Source organism: Cherax quadricarinatus, chromosome 49, assembly GCF_038502225.1.
Source record: "Cherax quadricarinatus isolate ZL_2023a chromosome 49, ASM3850222v1, whole genome shotgun sequence".
NCBI classification, from domain to species: domain Eukaryota; kingdom Metazoa; phylum Arthropoda; class Malacostraca; order Decapoda; family Parastacidae; genus Cherax; species Cherax quadricarinatus.
The window spans coordinates 25,410,004-25,426,621 of NC_091340.1; the positions used below are offsets into that span (position 1 = coordinate 25,410,004).

At 40.2% G+C, this 16,618-nt stretch overlaps 1 protein-coding gene across 1 annotated transcript; it reads left to right on the forward strand.

Annotated features, from left to right (window-relative positions):
- The first annotated feature begins 9,011 nt into the window (after window positions 1-9,011).
- Window positions 9,012-14,779, forward strand: LOC128697044 (zinc finger protein 271-like). Its single transcript, XM_070095270.1, has 2 exons — window positions 9,012-9,060; window positions 12,746-14,779. The coding sequence occupies exon 2, from the start codon at window positions 13,317-13,319 to the stop codon at window positions 14,775-14,777; it is 1,461 nt and encodes a 486-aa protein (XP_069951371.1). The 5' UTR covers window positions 9,012-9,060; window positions 12,746-13,316; the 3' UTR covers window positions 14,778-14,779.
- Window positions 14,780-16,618: the final 1,839 nt, after the last annotated feature.

Sequence of the window (16,618 nt, forward strand, 5' to 3'; positions counted from 1 at the left end):
TCCGGAGGCTTGTAGACTATCACAATGACTAGGTTTTGGTTCTCGACCTTTACTGCTAAAACTTCCACTACATCATTTGAGGCATTTAGCAGTTCTGTGCAAACAAGTGACTCTGCAATGTACAGGCCAACCCCCCCCCGTTTTGCCTGTTCACTCTGTCACATCTGTATTGGTTGTAACCTGCTAGAAAAATGACAGGATGGATAATGAGAACCTTCAAAACTAGGGAGGCCAAGCCCATGATGACACTCTTCAGGTCACTTGTTCTATCTAGGCTGGAATATTGCTGCACACTAACAGCACCTTTCAAGGCAGGTGAAATTGCCGACCTAGAAAATGTACAGAGAACTTTCACGGCGCACATAACGGAGATAAAACACCTCAATTATTGGGAGCGCTTGAGGTTCCTAAACCTGTATTCCCTGGAACGCAGGAGGGAGAGATACATGATTATATACACCTGGAAAATCCTAGAGGGACTAGTACCGAACTTGCACACGAAAATCACCCACTACGAAAGCAAAAGACTTGGCAGACGATGCACCATCCCCCCAATGAAAAGCAGGGGTGTCACTAGCACGTTAAGAGACCATACAATAAGTGTCAGGGGCCCGAGACTGTTCAACTGCCTCCCAGCACACATAAGGGGGATTACCAACAGACCCCTGGCAGTCTTCAAGCTGGCACTGGACAAGCACCTAAAGTCAGTTCCGGATCAGCCGGGCTGTGGCTCGTATGTTGGTTTGCGTGCAGCCAGCAGCAACAGCCTGGTTGATCAGGCTCTGATCCACCAGGAGGCCTGGTCTCAGACCGGGCCGCGGGGGCGTTGACCCCCGGAACTCTCTCCAGGTAAACTCCAGGTAAACCTTAACTTGTATATTTTATCTTGTCAATTTAAATCTAGTTATACTCTAATTCTTGTAAACAACTTATATAACACCTTAGTGCAATTACTAGTGAGAGACTGGTGCTATTTTTAATTTGTATTTTTATATTATTAGATTAAATCTAGTTGTACTATAGCTCATTCTAGCTCAAAACATAGACTCCACAAAAGTCATTATATTAGACCTTAGTGCAATTACAAGTGAGAGTCTTGTTCTACTTTAAATTTGTATTTTTATATTACTAGTTTATACCTAGTTGTACTTTAGTTCATTCCAGCACAACACATAGACAACATCAACTTCATTATGTGTAGTAGTGACTATGCTCTATATGACCAAAATACTCTAGTTATATACTTGTCCAAACTTCCCACCACTACAGATATCAGTACTAGAACTCAACACATAACTCAGGATATAAATAACCATAATTTAAACCTAGAAGATGATTGATCACGTTGACCCTGATCTAAACCTACATAATCTGACACCCAATCAAAACCTATTGGAAAGTAACTGCCTTTATTACACAGCAACACAAGCCAGCACTATCCTATACAATGCTAAAAGCCTATCAGTACTTAAACTACAACATCAGGTCCTTAAGCAAACACTATGATGACCTCCTGGCACTCCTTGAATCACTAAAGACACCCTTCTCCTACATTATTCTTACTGAGACCTGGCTTAAGCAGGACACAATAGATATCTACCCTCTACCAGGATACACAGCAATTCACAACTGCAGACCAAACCAAGTTGGGGGTGGTATTGCAATCTATTACTCTAACCAGTTATCTTGTATTAGCACCACTTGCTTTAGTGATGAATATGGGGAATACATTTTTGCTAATTTTACTGTAAAAAATCTTAAGACACCTATAACAATCGGTGCCATTTACCGGATACCTCACACAAACATCCCAAATTTCAGTGAGAAATTAAAGTCACTAATAACAAACAGACAAATGAATAAGCACCACCTTCTCTTAGCTGGAGACTTCAACATCAACCTTGGCTTACTAGATGATCAGCCTGTAACTGATTTCATCAACAATATGAACAACACACTTCTCATACCAACAATAACTAAACCAACCAGGCTCACTGAGACAAGTGCAACCATAATAGACCACATATGGACCAATATACTAGCCCCCCTTAAATCAGGGATAATCACAGATAGCACTACAGACCACTACCCTACCTTCCTCCTGACAAACATTAATAAACCACCACTTGAATACAACAAAGTCTCATTTAGACTCCATGACGAGGCCTCAATAAGGAAGTTCATAACTGACCTAGAGATTGTTGACTGGCCTACAGAATTCTCCAAGGCCAATGGTATTGATGACTAGACAGACATTTTTCTTAACAAATTACTTAGACTATACAACAAACATTGTCCTATAAAAACGAAACAGATCACAAACAAACGGCTTGGTTGCCCATGGCTAACTAGCACCATTCTGAAATCCATTGACAAGAAACACCAATATGAAAAGCAATATAGACAGGGTTTAATACACAAAGATATTCTTAAACACTATTCATCAGTTCTCACCAAAGTAATAAAGAAAGCCAAACAACTGTACTACTCCAGTAGATTCACAGACACTAGAGGAGATATAAAAAAGACCTGGAAAACACTCTCTCAGATTCTAGGGACCCACAAACTAAAAAAAACAAGAATATTGTCCTAACTAAACCTAATGAAACACCACTACATCCCACTGACACAGCTAACAAGATAAACGACTTCTTCTCAACCATAGGATCTTATCTCGCCAATAAAATCCCACATACTAATGCCCATGCCGGGGACTACCTAGATGGGAATTTCCCAAATTCCTTCTATCTTGCACCAACTGAGCCCTCGGAAGTCACCGAGATTATAAAGTCACTTAAAAACAACTCAGGGAATCTGTCTAATGTCCCACCATTACTGTACAAGCGAGCAGCCCATATCCTTTCGCATGCTATTTCATTACTTTTTAACAAGTCACTAGAAACTAGCACCTTCCCGAAACTACTCAAGATGGCAAGGGTTACACCAATACATAAAGGTGGTGACCCTACAGACTTAAGCAACTATAGGCCAATATCAAACTTACCATTGCTATCCAAAATCTTTGAGAAACTCGTGCACAGGACAAAACATACTCAACCCCTGCCAATTTGGATTTAGGAAAAATAAAAGCACTAATGATGCAATCATAAAAATGCTAGATCTGCTTTACACAGCATTGGAAAATAAGGAATATCCACTAGGAATTTTTATTGACCTAAGAAAAGCTTTTGACACAGTAGACCACGACATCCTACTCTACAAACTTGACCATTACGGTATAAGAGGCCATGCGCTTGCTTATTTCAAATCTTACCTTACTAATAGGTATCAGTATGTTACCATTAAAGACACAGCATCAACAACACGGCCACTTGATACTGGAGTTCCGCAGGGAAGTCTCCTTGGTCCCTTGCTCTTCCTCATATACATCAATGATCTTCCAAACGTATCCCAACACCTGAAACCCATTCTCTTTGCTGACGACACGACTTATGTCATCTCTCACCCTAATCTTGCCACCCTCAACACCATTGTTAACGAGGAGCTGATCAAAATATCGACTTGGATGACAGCCAATAAACTTATGCTTAACACTGACAAAACCTACTATATTATGTTTGGTAGCAGAGCAGGAGATGCACAAATTAACATTAAGATCGACAACACTCTAATTACCAGACATAATGAGGGCAAATTCCTAGGCCTATACCTTGACAACAACCTGAATTTCAGCACCCATATCCAACACATAACCAAAAAAGTATCCAAAACAGTTGGGATCCTCTCCAAGATACGATACTACGTGCCGCAAAATGCCCTTCTCACACTATACAACTCACTTATTTATCCATACCTCACCTATGCTATTTATGCTTGGGGATCAACTGCAGCAACACACACACCCAACACACCCAACACACCCAACAAAAAGCTGCAGTAAGAATAATCACTAAATCCCATTCCTGGCAACACACCCCCCCCACTCTTCATAGATCTAAACTTACTCCCTGTTCAGTACATCCACACTTACTACTGTGCAATCTACATCTACAGGACCTTAAACTCCAATATCAACCTTGACCTAAAACGCTTTCTTGATAGTTGTGACAAAACCCACAGACATAACACCAGACACAAACATCTCTACGACATTCCCCATGTCCGACTAAACCACACAACAACCAAATTCTGTAAATTCAACATTGTAATCTTTATAGAGAATAAACTTTGAATTTGAATTTGAATTTGAAATCCCAAAATACCCGAAATCCTCTGCATATAAAGGGGCTTTTGGCATGTACACCCAACTTTAAAATTTTCTTGTACAAATATGTATCATGCTAAAAAATATTTATTATTATTACTATTACCTGTCCAACAATTAATGCTTTACTAAAGGCTATTCCTAGCCAGTCCCAATCACTATATGATTAGCTTTGCTGACGATATGATGATAAGATAAGAGATAAGATTTCGTTCGGATTTTTAATCCCCGGAGGGTTAGCCACCCAGGATAACCCAAGAAAGTCAGTGCGTCATCGAGGACTGTCTAACTTATTTCCATTGGGGTCCTCAATCTTGTCCCCCAGGATGCGACCCACACCAGTCGACTAACACCCAGGTACCTATTTGCTACCCAGGTACCTATTTGCTGCTAGGTGAACAGGACAACAGGTGTAAGGAAACGTGTCGAAATGTTTCCACCCGCCGGGAATCGAACCCGGGCCCTCCGTATGTGAAGCGGGAGCTTTAGCCACCAGGCCACCGGGCCACCCGATCCTCTGACACCCAAAACATCCTTAGCCGTGTACTAGTCTTGTGTCAGGACCTGACACGAGACTAGTACGTGTTTAAGAAGGTTGTCTCAGCTGAGATGACCAACCCAGGACCTGACACGAGACTAGTACGTGTTTAAGAAGGTTGTCTCAGCTGAGATGACCAACCCAGGACCTGACACGAGACTAGTACGTGTTTAAGAAGGTTGTCTCAGCTGAGATGACCAACCCAGGACCTGGCACGAGACTTGTACGTGTTTAAGAAGGTTGTCTCAGCTGAGATGACCAACCCAGGACCTGACACGAGACTAGTACGTGTTTAAGAAGGTTGTCTCAGATGAGATGACCAACCCAGGACCTGGCACGAGACTAGTACGTGTTTAAAGATGTGTTGGATGCTGGAAAAACCTGTGATGTGAATCATTATATCAACAAAGCTAATCATATAATGAGTGGACTGGCTAGGCATAGCTTTTCCCCCATGTTTTATGCTAGCAGTTGCCGGAGGGAGTGGAGGGTGGGGAGAGAACCTTCTACTTTACTATCCTGGCATCAGACGCCTAGATAATATATAAAAGTAACCTGGTGCTGGCTTCCTGGAGTTACCTGGAGAGAGTTCCGGGGGTCAACGCCCCCGCGGCCCGGTCTGTGACCAGGCCTCCTGGTGGATCAGAGCCTGATCAACCAGGCTGTTGCTTCTGGCTGCACGCAAACCAACGTGCGAGCCACAGCCCGGCTGGTCAGGAACCGACTTTAGGTGCTTGTCCAGTGCCAGCTTGAAGACTGCCAGGGGTCTGTTGGTAATCCCCCTTATGTATGCTGGGAGGCAGTTGAACAGTCTCGGGCCCCTGACACTTATTGTATGGTCTCTTAACGTGCTAGTGACATCCCTGCTTTTCATTGGGGGGATGTTGCATCGTCTGCCAAGTCTTTTGCTTTCGTAGTGAGTGATTTTCATGTGCAAGTTCGGTACTAGTCCCTCTAGGATTTTCCAGGTGTATATAATCATGTATCTCTCCCGCCTGCGTTCCAGGGAATACAGGTTTAGGAACCTCAAGCGCTCCCAGTAATTGAGGTGTTTTATCTCCGTTATGCACGCCGTGAAGGTTCTCTGTACATTTTCTAGGTCAGCAATTTCACCTGCCTTGAAAGGTGCTGTTAGTGTGCAGCAATATTCCAGCCTAGATAGAACAAGTGACCTGAAGAGTGTCATCATGGGCTTGGCCTCCCTAGTTTTGAAGGTTCTCATTATCCATCCTGTCATTTTTCTAGCAGATGCGATTGATACAATGTTATGGTCCTTGAAGGTGAGATCCTCCGACATGATCACTCCCAGGTCTTTGACGTTGGTGTTTCGCTCTATTTTGTGGCCAGAATTTGTTTTGTACTCTGATGAAGATTTAATTTCCTCGTGTTTACCATATCTGAGTAATTGAAATTTCTCATCGTTGAACTTCATATTGTTTTCTGCAGCCCACTGAAAGATTTGGTTGATGTCCGCCTGGAGCCTTGCAGTGTCTGCAATGGAAGACACTGTCATGCAGATTCGGGTGTCATCTACAAAGGAAGACACGGTGCTGTGGCTGACATCCTTGTCTATGTCGGATATGAGGATGAGGAACAAGATGGGAGCGAGTACTGTGCCTTGTGGAACAGAGCTTTTCACCGTAGCTGCCTCGGACTTTACTCTGTTGACGACTACTCTCTGTGTTCTGTTAGTGAGGAAATTATAGATCCATCGACCGACTTTTCCTGTTATTCCTTTAGCTCGCATTTTGTGCGCTATTACGCCATGATCACACTTGTCGAAGGCTTTTGCAAAGTCTGTATATATTACATCTGCATTCTTTTTGTCTTCTAGTGCATCTAGGACCTTGTCGTAGTGATCCAATAGTTGAGACAGATAGGAGCGACCTGTTCTAAACCCATGTTGCCCTGGGTTGTGTAACTGATGGGTTTCTAGATGGGTGGTGATCTTGCTTCTTAGGACCCTTTCAAAGATTTTTATGATATGGGATGTTAGTGCTATCGGTCTGTAGTTCTTTGTTGTTGCTTTACTGCCCCCTTTGTGGAGTGGGGCTATGTCTGTTGTTTTTAGTAACTGTGGGACGACCCCCGTGCCCATGCTCCCTCTCCATAGGATGGAAAAGGCTCGTGATAGGGGCTTCTTGCAGTTCTTGATGAACACGGAGTTCCATGAGTCTGGCCCTGGGGCAGAGTGCATGGGCATGTCATTTATCGCCTGTTCGAAGTCATTTGGTGTCAGGATAACATCGGATAGGCTTGTGTTAACCAAATTTTGTAGCTCTCTAATAAAAAAAATCATTTTGATCTTCGACTCTCAGTCTGGTTAGCGGCTTGCTAAAAACTGAGTCATATTGGGACTTGGGTAGCTCACTCATTTCCTTGCTGTCATCTGTGTAGGACCCATCTTGTTTAAGTAGGGGCCCAATACTGGACGTTGTTCTCGATTTTGATTTGGCATAGGAGAAGAAATACTTTGGGTTTCTTTCGATTTCATTTATGGATTTTAGTTCTTCCCGCGATTCCTGACTCCTATAAGATTTCTTTAGCTTAAGTTCGATGCTTGCTATTTCTCTGACCAGTGTCTTCCTACGCATTTCAGATATATTGACCTCTTTTAGCCGCTCTGTTATTCTTTTCCGTCGCCTGTAAAGGGAGCGCCTGTCTCTTTCTATTTTACATCTACTCCTTTTTCTTAGAGGAATAAGCCTTGTGCATACATCGAGTGCCACCAAGTTAATCTGTTCTAGGCATAAGTTGGGGTCTGTGTTGCTTAGCATATCTTCCCAGCTTATATCGGTTAGGACTTGGTTTACTTGGTCCCACTTTATGTTTTCTGTTATTGAAGTTGAATTTGGTGAATGCTCCCTCGTGACTAGTCTCATTTTGTCGGTCTGGGGCTCCACACATACATGTCTGAACCTCAATTATGTTGTGATCTGAGTATATTGTTTTTGATATGGTGACATTTCTTATTAGATCATCATTGTTAGTGAAGATGAGGTCTAGTGTATTCTCCAGTCTAGTAGGCTCTATTATTTGCTGGTTTAAATTGAATTTTGTGCAGAGATTTAAAAGCTCGTGTGAGTGTGAGTTTTCATCAGAGCTGCCTCCTGGTGTTATTACTGCAACAATATTATTTGCTATATTCCTCCATTTTAGGTGCCTTAAGTTGAAATCCCCCAGGAGCAAGATGTTGGGTGCAGGAGCTGGAAGATTTTCCAGACAGTGGTCAATTTTTAACAGCTGTTCCTGGAATTGCAGGGATGTTGCATCCGGAGGCTTGTAGACTACCACAATGACTAGGTTTTGGTTCTCGACCTTTACTGCTAAAACTTCCACTACATCATTTGAGGCATTAAGCAGTTCTGTGCAAACAAGTGACTCTGTTTTTCCTATGTATAACAGTTTATTGCAGATGATCGAAATGCTTTTCATCCTATGGATTTTGAGTAAGGTTGGTTAATGAGGCTTAAGCCTATCTACTACATGAGGGTGATTTAAGCCGTTACCTGGTAGGTAAAGCTCTCGCTTCACACACTGAGTGTCCGTTGTTCGATTTATTAGTCAAGACATTCTACCACTTTGGTCGATATTCCTTCTCCTAGCACTGGACGGCCGGGCTCAATACGGCGTATGCTGTCAGTGGCCCTGAAACCCAACAGAAGAAGAAGAATAAGTCCGTGGTTCGATCCTATAACCTGCTGGCAAAAGCTTTCACTTCACACGGTGAGGTATCCGGGTTCGATTCCCGGCGAGGGTTGAAGCATTAGGCGTGTTTCCTTACACCGGTTGTCTATGTTCCCCATCAATAAAGTAGGTACCTGGGTGTTAGTGGACTTATATGGGTCGCATCCTGGGACAAATCTGACCTAATTTACCTGAAATGCTCGGTTCCTGATCAGCCGGGCTGTGGCTCGTACGTTGGTTTGCGTGCAACCAGCAGTAACAGCCTGGTTGACCAGGCTCTGATCCACCAGGAGGCCTGGTCACAGACCGGGCCGCGGGGGCGTTGACCCCCGGAACTCTCTCCAGGTAAACTCCAGGTAACAAGGGACCTTCTACATAGTAGTATGTCATTGATGTCAGCTATGGTCTGTATACATTGTACATGTACTGGTAGTAAATAAAGATATTATTATTATTATTATTATTATTATTATTATTATTATTATTATTATTATTATTATTATTATTATTATTATTATTATCATAATAATAATAATAAAATCTTATCTCAAGCTAGTACGACTCAGAACATCTGAGCCCTTAACAACCACAACAACAACATTGGCTGCAGGTGACTCAATTATTACCTTAATTATTGTGATTATATGAATATTATTGATTAATTATTGTGGTCAGCTTGAGGTGGGAGATGACGGAGGGTTAATATAATAATATTCAGTAGTAAAACATCATTAATGGCGTCAGAAAACTGAGTTACTTGTGTGCTGGTCAATATTGTCTTAAGATGGCATTATTAACCCGGGAGAGTTAATAATCCCGGGTTATTAGCCTGGGAGGGTTAATAATCCCGGGTTATTAGCCTGGGAGGGCTAATAATCCCGGGTTATTAACCTGGGAGGGTTAATAATCCCGGGTTATTAACCTGGGAGGGTTAATAATCCCGGGTTATTAACCTGGGAGGGTTAATAATCCCGGGTTATTAACCTGGGAGGGTTAATAATCCCGGGTTATTAGCCTGGGATGGTTAATAATCCTGGGTTATTAACCTGGGAGGGTTAATAATCCCGGGTTATTAACCCGGGAGGGTTGATAATCCCGGGTTATTAACCTGGGAGGGTTAATAATCCTGGGAGGGTTAATAATCCTGGGTTATTAACCTGGGATTAACCCGGGTTAATAATCCCGGGTTATTAACCTGGGATTATTAATCTGGGATTAATAACCCAGGTTATTAACCCTTGAGGGTTAATATTACCGGGTTATTAACTCGGGAGGGTTAATAACGCAGACGATGCAACATTCCCGCAATGAAAAGTAGAGGCGCCATTAGCACGATAAGAGACAACACAATAAGTGTCAGGGGCCCAAGACTATTCAACTGCCTCCCAGCATACATAAGGGGGATTACCAATAGACCCCTGGCTGTCTTCAAGAAGGCACTGGACAGGCACCTAAAGCCGGTACCTGACCAGTCAGGCTGTTGTTGCTACATTGGTTTGTGTGTGCAGCCAGCAGTAACAGCCTGGTTGATCAGTCCCTGATCCACCACGAGGCCTGATCACAGACTGGGCCGCAGGGCATTGACCCTTGGAACACCCTCCAGGAATACTCCTGAAGGGTGCCATTAAGCCTTAGCAGTACTTGTGTGTTGGTAACCTCGGGTTTCTATACAACAATAATGTTAATATGTTGCAGTTTTTGAACTGTAGTATTGGCACACCTTTGGCAAGACAGTGATAGAGTGAGTGATGATGAAGGTGCTTTTTCTTGTGTCGCCCTGCCTCGGCAATAGCTGATGTATTTAAAGTATTTTTTAAGAACATGATGGCCATATCCCACCACCGCAGGGTGACCCAAAAAAAGAATAAACACTTTCACCATTATTCAAAACTTTCACCATCATTCACACATAATCACTGGCTTTATAGAGGACGTGCAGATATGATAGTTTAGATGTCACTCCAAACAGCCAATATTTCAAACCCTTCCCTTAAAGTGCAGGCATTGTGCATTCCACCTCCAGGACTCAAGTCTGGCTAACTGATTTCCCTGAATCCTTTCACAAAATATTACTCAACTCACACTCCAACAGCTCATCAAGTTCCAAAAACCATTTGTCTCCACTCTTATCTAACATGCTCACTTATGCCTGTTGTATATCCAAGCCACTTGTACACACATAACCTCTTTTACCCCTTTCATCCTTCTCTCGGATGGAAGGGGTAAAAGATTTATACACCCTTACAGATTTATGCACCCTTCAAGTCATCTGACTTAGCTCCATCCTCTCTAAATGACCAAACCACCCCAACAACCCCTCTTCATCCCTCTGAATAATACTTTTAGTAACTCCACACCTCCTCCTAATTTCCACACTACTAATTCTCTGCATAATATTCACACCACACATTGACCTTAGACACGGCATCTCCACTGCCTCCAGCCTCCTTCTCACTGCAACATTCACAACCCATGCTTCACACTCATATAAGAGTGTTGTTACCACTATACTCTCTTATATTCTCTTCTATGCCTCCATGAATAATGTTCTTTTTCTCCACAGATACCTTAGTGTACCACCCACCTTTTTTTCTTCATCAGTTCTATGGTTTAACTTGTTCTTCATGAACCCATCTGCTGACAAGTCTACTCCCAAATATCTGAACACATTCACTTCTTCCATACTTCCTCCCTCCAATGTGATATCCAATTTTTCTTGACCTAACTGATTTGATGCCTTCATCACCTTCCTCTTATCTATATTCACTTTCAACTTTCTTCCTTTACACACCCTCCTAGACTCGTCAACTAACCTTTGCAACATCTATTTAGAATCTGCCAAAAGCACAGTATCATCAGCAAAAAGTAACTGTGTCAATTCCCATTTTGTATTTGATTCGCCATCATTTAATCCCACCCCTCTCCTCAACACCCTAGCATTTGCTTCATAAATATGTTAAACAACCATGGTGACATGACACATTCCTGTCTGAGGCCTACTTTTACTGGAAGGTAATCTCCCCCTCTCCTACACATCCTAACCTGAGCCTCATTATCCTCATAAAAACTCTTTACAGCATTTAATAACTTGCATCCAATTCCATACAATTGCAACATCAGCCACATTGCTTCCCTATCTACCCTATCATATGCCTTTTCTAAATCCATAAATACAACAAAAATTTACCTACCTTTGTCTAAATATTGTTCACTTATGTGCTTCAATGTAAACACTTGGTCTACATATCCCCTCCCCATTCTAAAGTCTCCTTGTTGTTCTGCAATCCTGCTCTCTGTCTTACCTCTAATTCTTTCAATAATAACCCTACCATACACTTTACCTGGTGTACTCAGTAAACTAATTTCCCTATAAAAAAATATTTATAATAATTATGGGATAGAAATAAAGATTATTGTATTAAAATAAAACACTCTTGTACCCTAAATTGGTGCTTGGGTATACAAGGGTATGTTCTGCCTTGAATCTAGCCTTCAACTAAGTTTATGGTATACTCCAAACATTATATAATACACAGGAAAAAATTTACATATGAAAATTTGTACACTGACTTCTGTGTAAGAGATATACTAGTACAGTACAACATATACAACATAACATGTACCTGTGTTATGTTATATATGTTGTGAGGGAATTTCGCAAAACAGCTAGGAATTGTCAGTGTACTTGAAGTTAAATTGTGAGAGTACTTGAAGAAGCAAAGATATTTTACATTTGTGTGTTGAAAATGGTATAAAATACTGACATGGTGATGATAAGATGCATGTGCAATAATTGACTACATGTATCTTTATTGTTGAAACATTGCTTCTACTAGTAGGCTTCATTAATAAAATACAGAGGAGACTATATTATAGACAGCAGGTCCAAAGGGACTTCCCTAGCATTCCAGTAGGCTTGCTGAAGTGCTCCACAATTCTTGTCTTCTTTCTTCTACTAGTGAACCCCGTCCCCTGCATTGTCTTCGAGAGCTTCCTCCTCACCTTCGATAGTATTTAAGATTCCAGTCTCATGCTTCAGCTCCATATTGTTTCAGGTCATGGAGCTGAACTCTTCTCCAGGCTAAGGGACTGACCACCTCAAACTATTTCTCCAAGGTTGATGGACAGCTATCATCATCTTTACATTGCCACTACTCCTATATCTGACTGAAGAAGCCCACTGCATAGATGAAACATTTCAACAATAAAGATACCCAGTTGTTGCACATGTGTCTTAATCATTTACATTTGTGGAATATAAATGTTGTAAATGTTTCATTCTTTCCTTCTCCCAGCTCATGTCTTCAAGAAGCATTATACTGACCCTAGCAGTACCCAGCTCATGTCTTCAAGAAGTGCTATACTAACACTGGCAGTACTCAGCTTATGTCTTCAAGAAGAGTGTTATACTGGCACTGGCAGTACCCAGCTCATGTTTTCAAGAAGTGTTATACTGACACTAGCAGTACCCAGCTCATGTCTTTATACATTGTAAATCACGAAAATTACTACACTCATAATTAAGCTGTGTACTTTTAAAAATAATGACCATTAATGACATTGAATTAATTATACTTGTGGTGTCCTAATGTAACAGTTTATTATTAATGAAGGTCAGGCAAAAGTTGCATACTTAAATGTTATTTCAGTTTGAATTTGCATGATCTATACTTCAGTTATCAGGATAAAGCATGTTAATTTATGTGGTACAGATTCATGGTCACTAATTTACATAGTATAGGTTGTTAGAAGCTGTATTTATGCGATATAGTCAGACTATAATTACAATGCACAAGGTGTAAACAAAACATTTTAAACATTCTGGCATACTGTGTGTAAATAAATTCAGTATATATAACAACGATAATGCATCATATAAAAGATATAAGTGAGAAAACACATCGGTGTTTATTGTGTATGAACGACTATCCGTGTAAAACTCATCTAATACGTCACATGAGAGTTCATATGCGGGGTAAACACCATCAATGTTTAGAATGTTTAAAAGAGTTTTCAACTAAATCTTATCTTAGGATACACATGAGGATTCACACAGGAGAAAAACCATACCAGTGTTCAGAATGTTTGAAATCTTTTTCACAGAAATCATCTCTAATACTTCACATGAAAGTTCACTCAGAAGAGAAACATTACGAGTGTTCAGAATGTTTGAAGGCATTTTCACGAAAATCATCTCTAATACTGCACTTGAGAGTTCATACTGGGGAGAAACCATACCAGTGTTCAGTGTGTCACAAAGACTTCATTTATAAATCAAATCTCATAACGCATATGAGAGTTCATACAGGGGAGAAACCATATCACTGTTTAGTTTGTCCAAAAGTGTTCTCTGCTAAATCATCTCTGACACTTCACATGAGAGTTCACACAGGAGAGAAACCCTATAAATGTTCAGAGTGCTTGAAAGATTTTTCACAAAAGTCATCTCTAATACTTCACAAGAAGATTCATACAGGAGAAAAACCATACCAATGTCCAGAGTGCTCTAAAGAATTTTCACAGAAAGCGCATCTTGAACGACACAGGACCATTCACACGGGAGAGAAACCGTTCCGATGCACATTGTGTCTGAAAAACTTCTCGCGGAAATCCAATCTAATGCTTCACATGGGAGTCCATACAGGAGAGAGACCATACCAGTGTTCCCAGTGTTTGAAAGACTTTCTAAATAGATCAAACCTAATGTCGCACATGAAGGTTCATGCTACCGAGAAGCCTCATCACTGCTCAGTGTGCCTAAAGGACTTCTCCTCAAAATCAGATCTTGTAAAACACACGAGAGTTCACACTGGAGAGAAGCCGTTCAAGTGTCCAGAGTGTCTGAAAGGTTTCTCACAAACGTCATCTCTAACAATACACATGAAAGTTCACAAAGGGGAGAAACCCTATCAGTGCCTAGAGTGTGTAAAAGCGTTTTCACGAAAATCGTCTCTAATACTTCACATGAAGCTCCATTCAGGAGAAAAACCATACCAGTGTTCAGAATGTCTGAAAGATTTCATAACAAAATCCAATCTCATAACACACATGAGAACTCATACAGGTGAGAAGCCATATCAGTGTCCAGAATGTCTTAAGGACTTTGTAAGTAAATCAAATCTGATGACACACATGAGAGTTCACACAGGCGAAAAACCATATCAGTGCTCAGTATGTCTGAAAGACATTGCTTATAAGTCGGACCTAATTAAACACATGAGAATTCACACAGGAGAGAAGCCATATAAATGTACCAGATGTCTTCAAGACTTTACTTACAAATCAGAACTAATAAAACACATGGAACTTCATGAAGAAGTGAAATAATATTAATGAATTTAATAAACATTTGATACATTACCTGTAAGCTCTCTGTATAATGAACCTCAATATAACAGACTACTAAAATAATGGACAAAATCAGTTGGTTAAATTGTACTTTTAACTTTTTATTTTCAATGTTTATTGTAATATGATGATACATTGTGTGTATGGTACTATGTTAGGTGTACAGTAGAGTACTTTACATAGTACTTTTTATCATTTAATGGATATGTGGACAGTTGCCCCATTAGTGCATTATACAGAGGCTTTACTGTACTTGACAATTACAACAAAGTTATGAAAGACATTATATATTGATGATACAGTGTATCATTATTGGTGATACACTGTATCATTATATAATGATCACTTACTTTACCTCCATTGCCCAGTGGTCTTGAGCCATCCATCTTCTAAACCACACATGATGATGCAGTATAATTGATGATCATGATGATGCAGTATAATTGATGATCATGATGATGCAGTATAACTGATGATCATGATGATGCAGTATAACTGATGATCATGATGATGCAGTATAACTGATGACCCTTATGGGTTTAATGCTTGGGTTATGGTGTAATGTGTGTGTGTGCAGTCTCCACCTGTTGTACACATGTACACACCTATGTGTACCACTGCTGACAGTTCCTAGTGTGATGTGTTCATTGTAGTGTTCAGTGTTTTTATTGTAACATTTGCTCCGGTCTATATGTATAATGCTTCTTAATCGCAACTATTTTATTCATTATATATGTATAATGTGTCTTCTATCATTTATGTATATGTATATATAATGTGCCATCTATCATTCATTTTATATAATGTGTCCTCTGTCATTCATTTTATATGTATGATGTCTGCTATCATTCATTTTATATGTATGATGTCTGCTATCATTCATTTTATATGTATGATGTCTGCTATCATTCATTTTATATGTGTGATGTCTGCTATCATTATATATGTGTTGTTTGTCTTCTACCTTGTATCATGTATAATGTAACCTTAGTGGTGTGACATCATGTATAATGTCACCTTAGTGGTGTGACATCATGTATAATGTCACCTTAGTGGTGTGACATCATGTATAATGTCACCTTAGTGGTGTGACATCATGTATAATGTCACCTTAGTGGTGTGACATTATGTATAATGTTAATTTCACCATATAGTGTACTGTACAGTGACATAATGTATTGTATGGTGACTTAATATACAGTGACAGTACTGTACTGTGATTTAATGTACTGTACAATGACTTAATGTACTGTATAGTGACAATGTACTGTATGATAACTTAATGTATTGTACAGAGACAACATACTGTACAGTAACTTAATGTACTGTACAGTAACTTAATGTACTGTACAGTAACTTAATGTACTGTACAGTAACTTAATGTACTGTACAGTAACTTAATGTATTGTACAGTAACTTAATGTACTGTACAGTGACTTAATGTACTGTACAGTAACTTAATGTACTGTACAGTAACTTAATGTACTGTACAGTAACTTAATGTACTGTACAGTAACTTAATGTACTGTACAGTAACTTAATGTACTGTACAGTAACTTAATGTACTGTACAGTAACTTAATGTACTGTACAGTAACTTAATGCACTGTACAGTGACTTAATGTGCTGTGCAGTAACTTAATGTACTGTACAGTGACTTAATGTGCTGTGCAGTAACTTAATGTACTGTACAGTAACTTAATGTACTGTACAGTAACTTAATGTGCTGTGCAGTGACAGTGTACTGTACACTGACTTAATGTACTGTACAGTGACTTAATGTACTGTACAGTGACTAAATGTACTGTACAGTGACTTAAT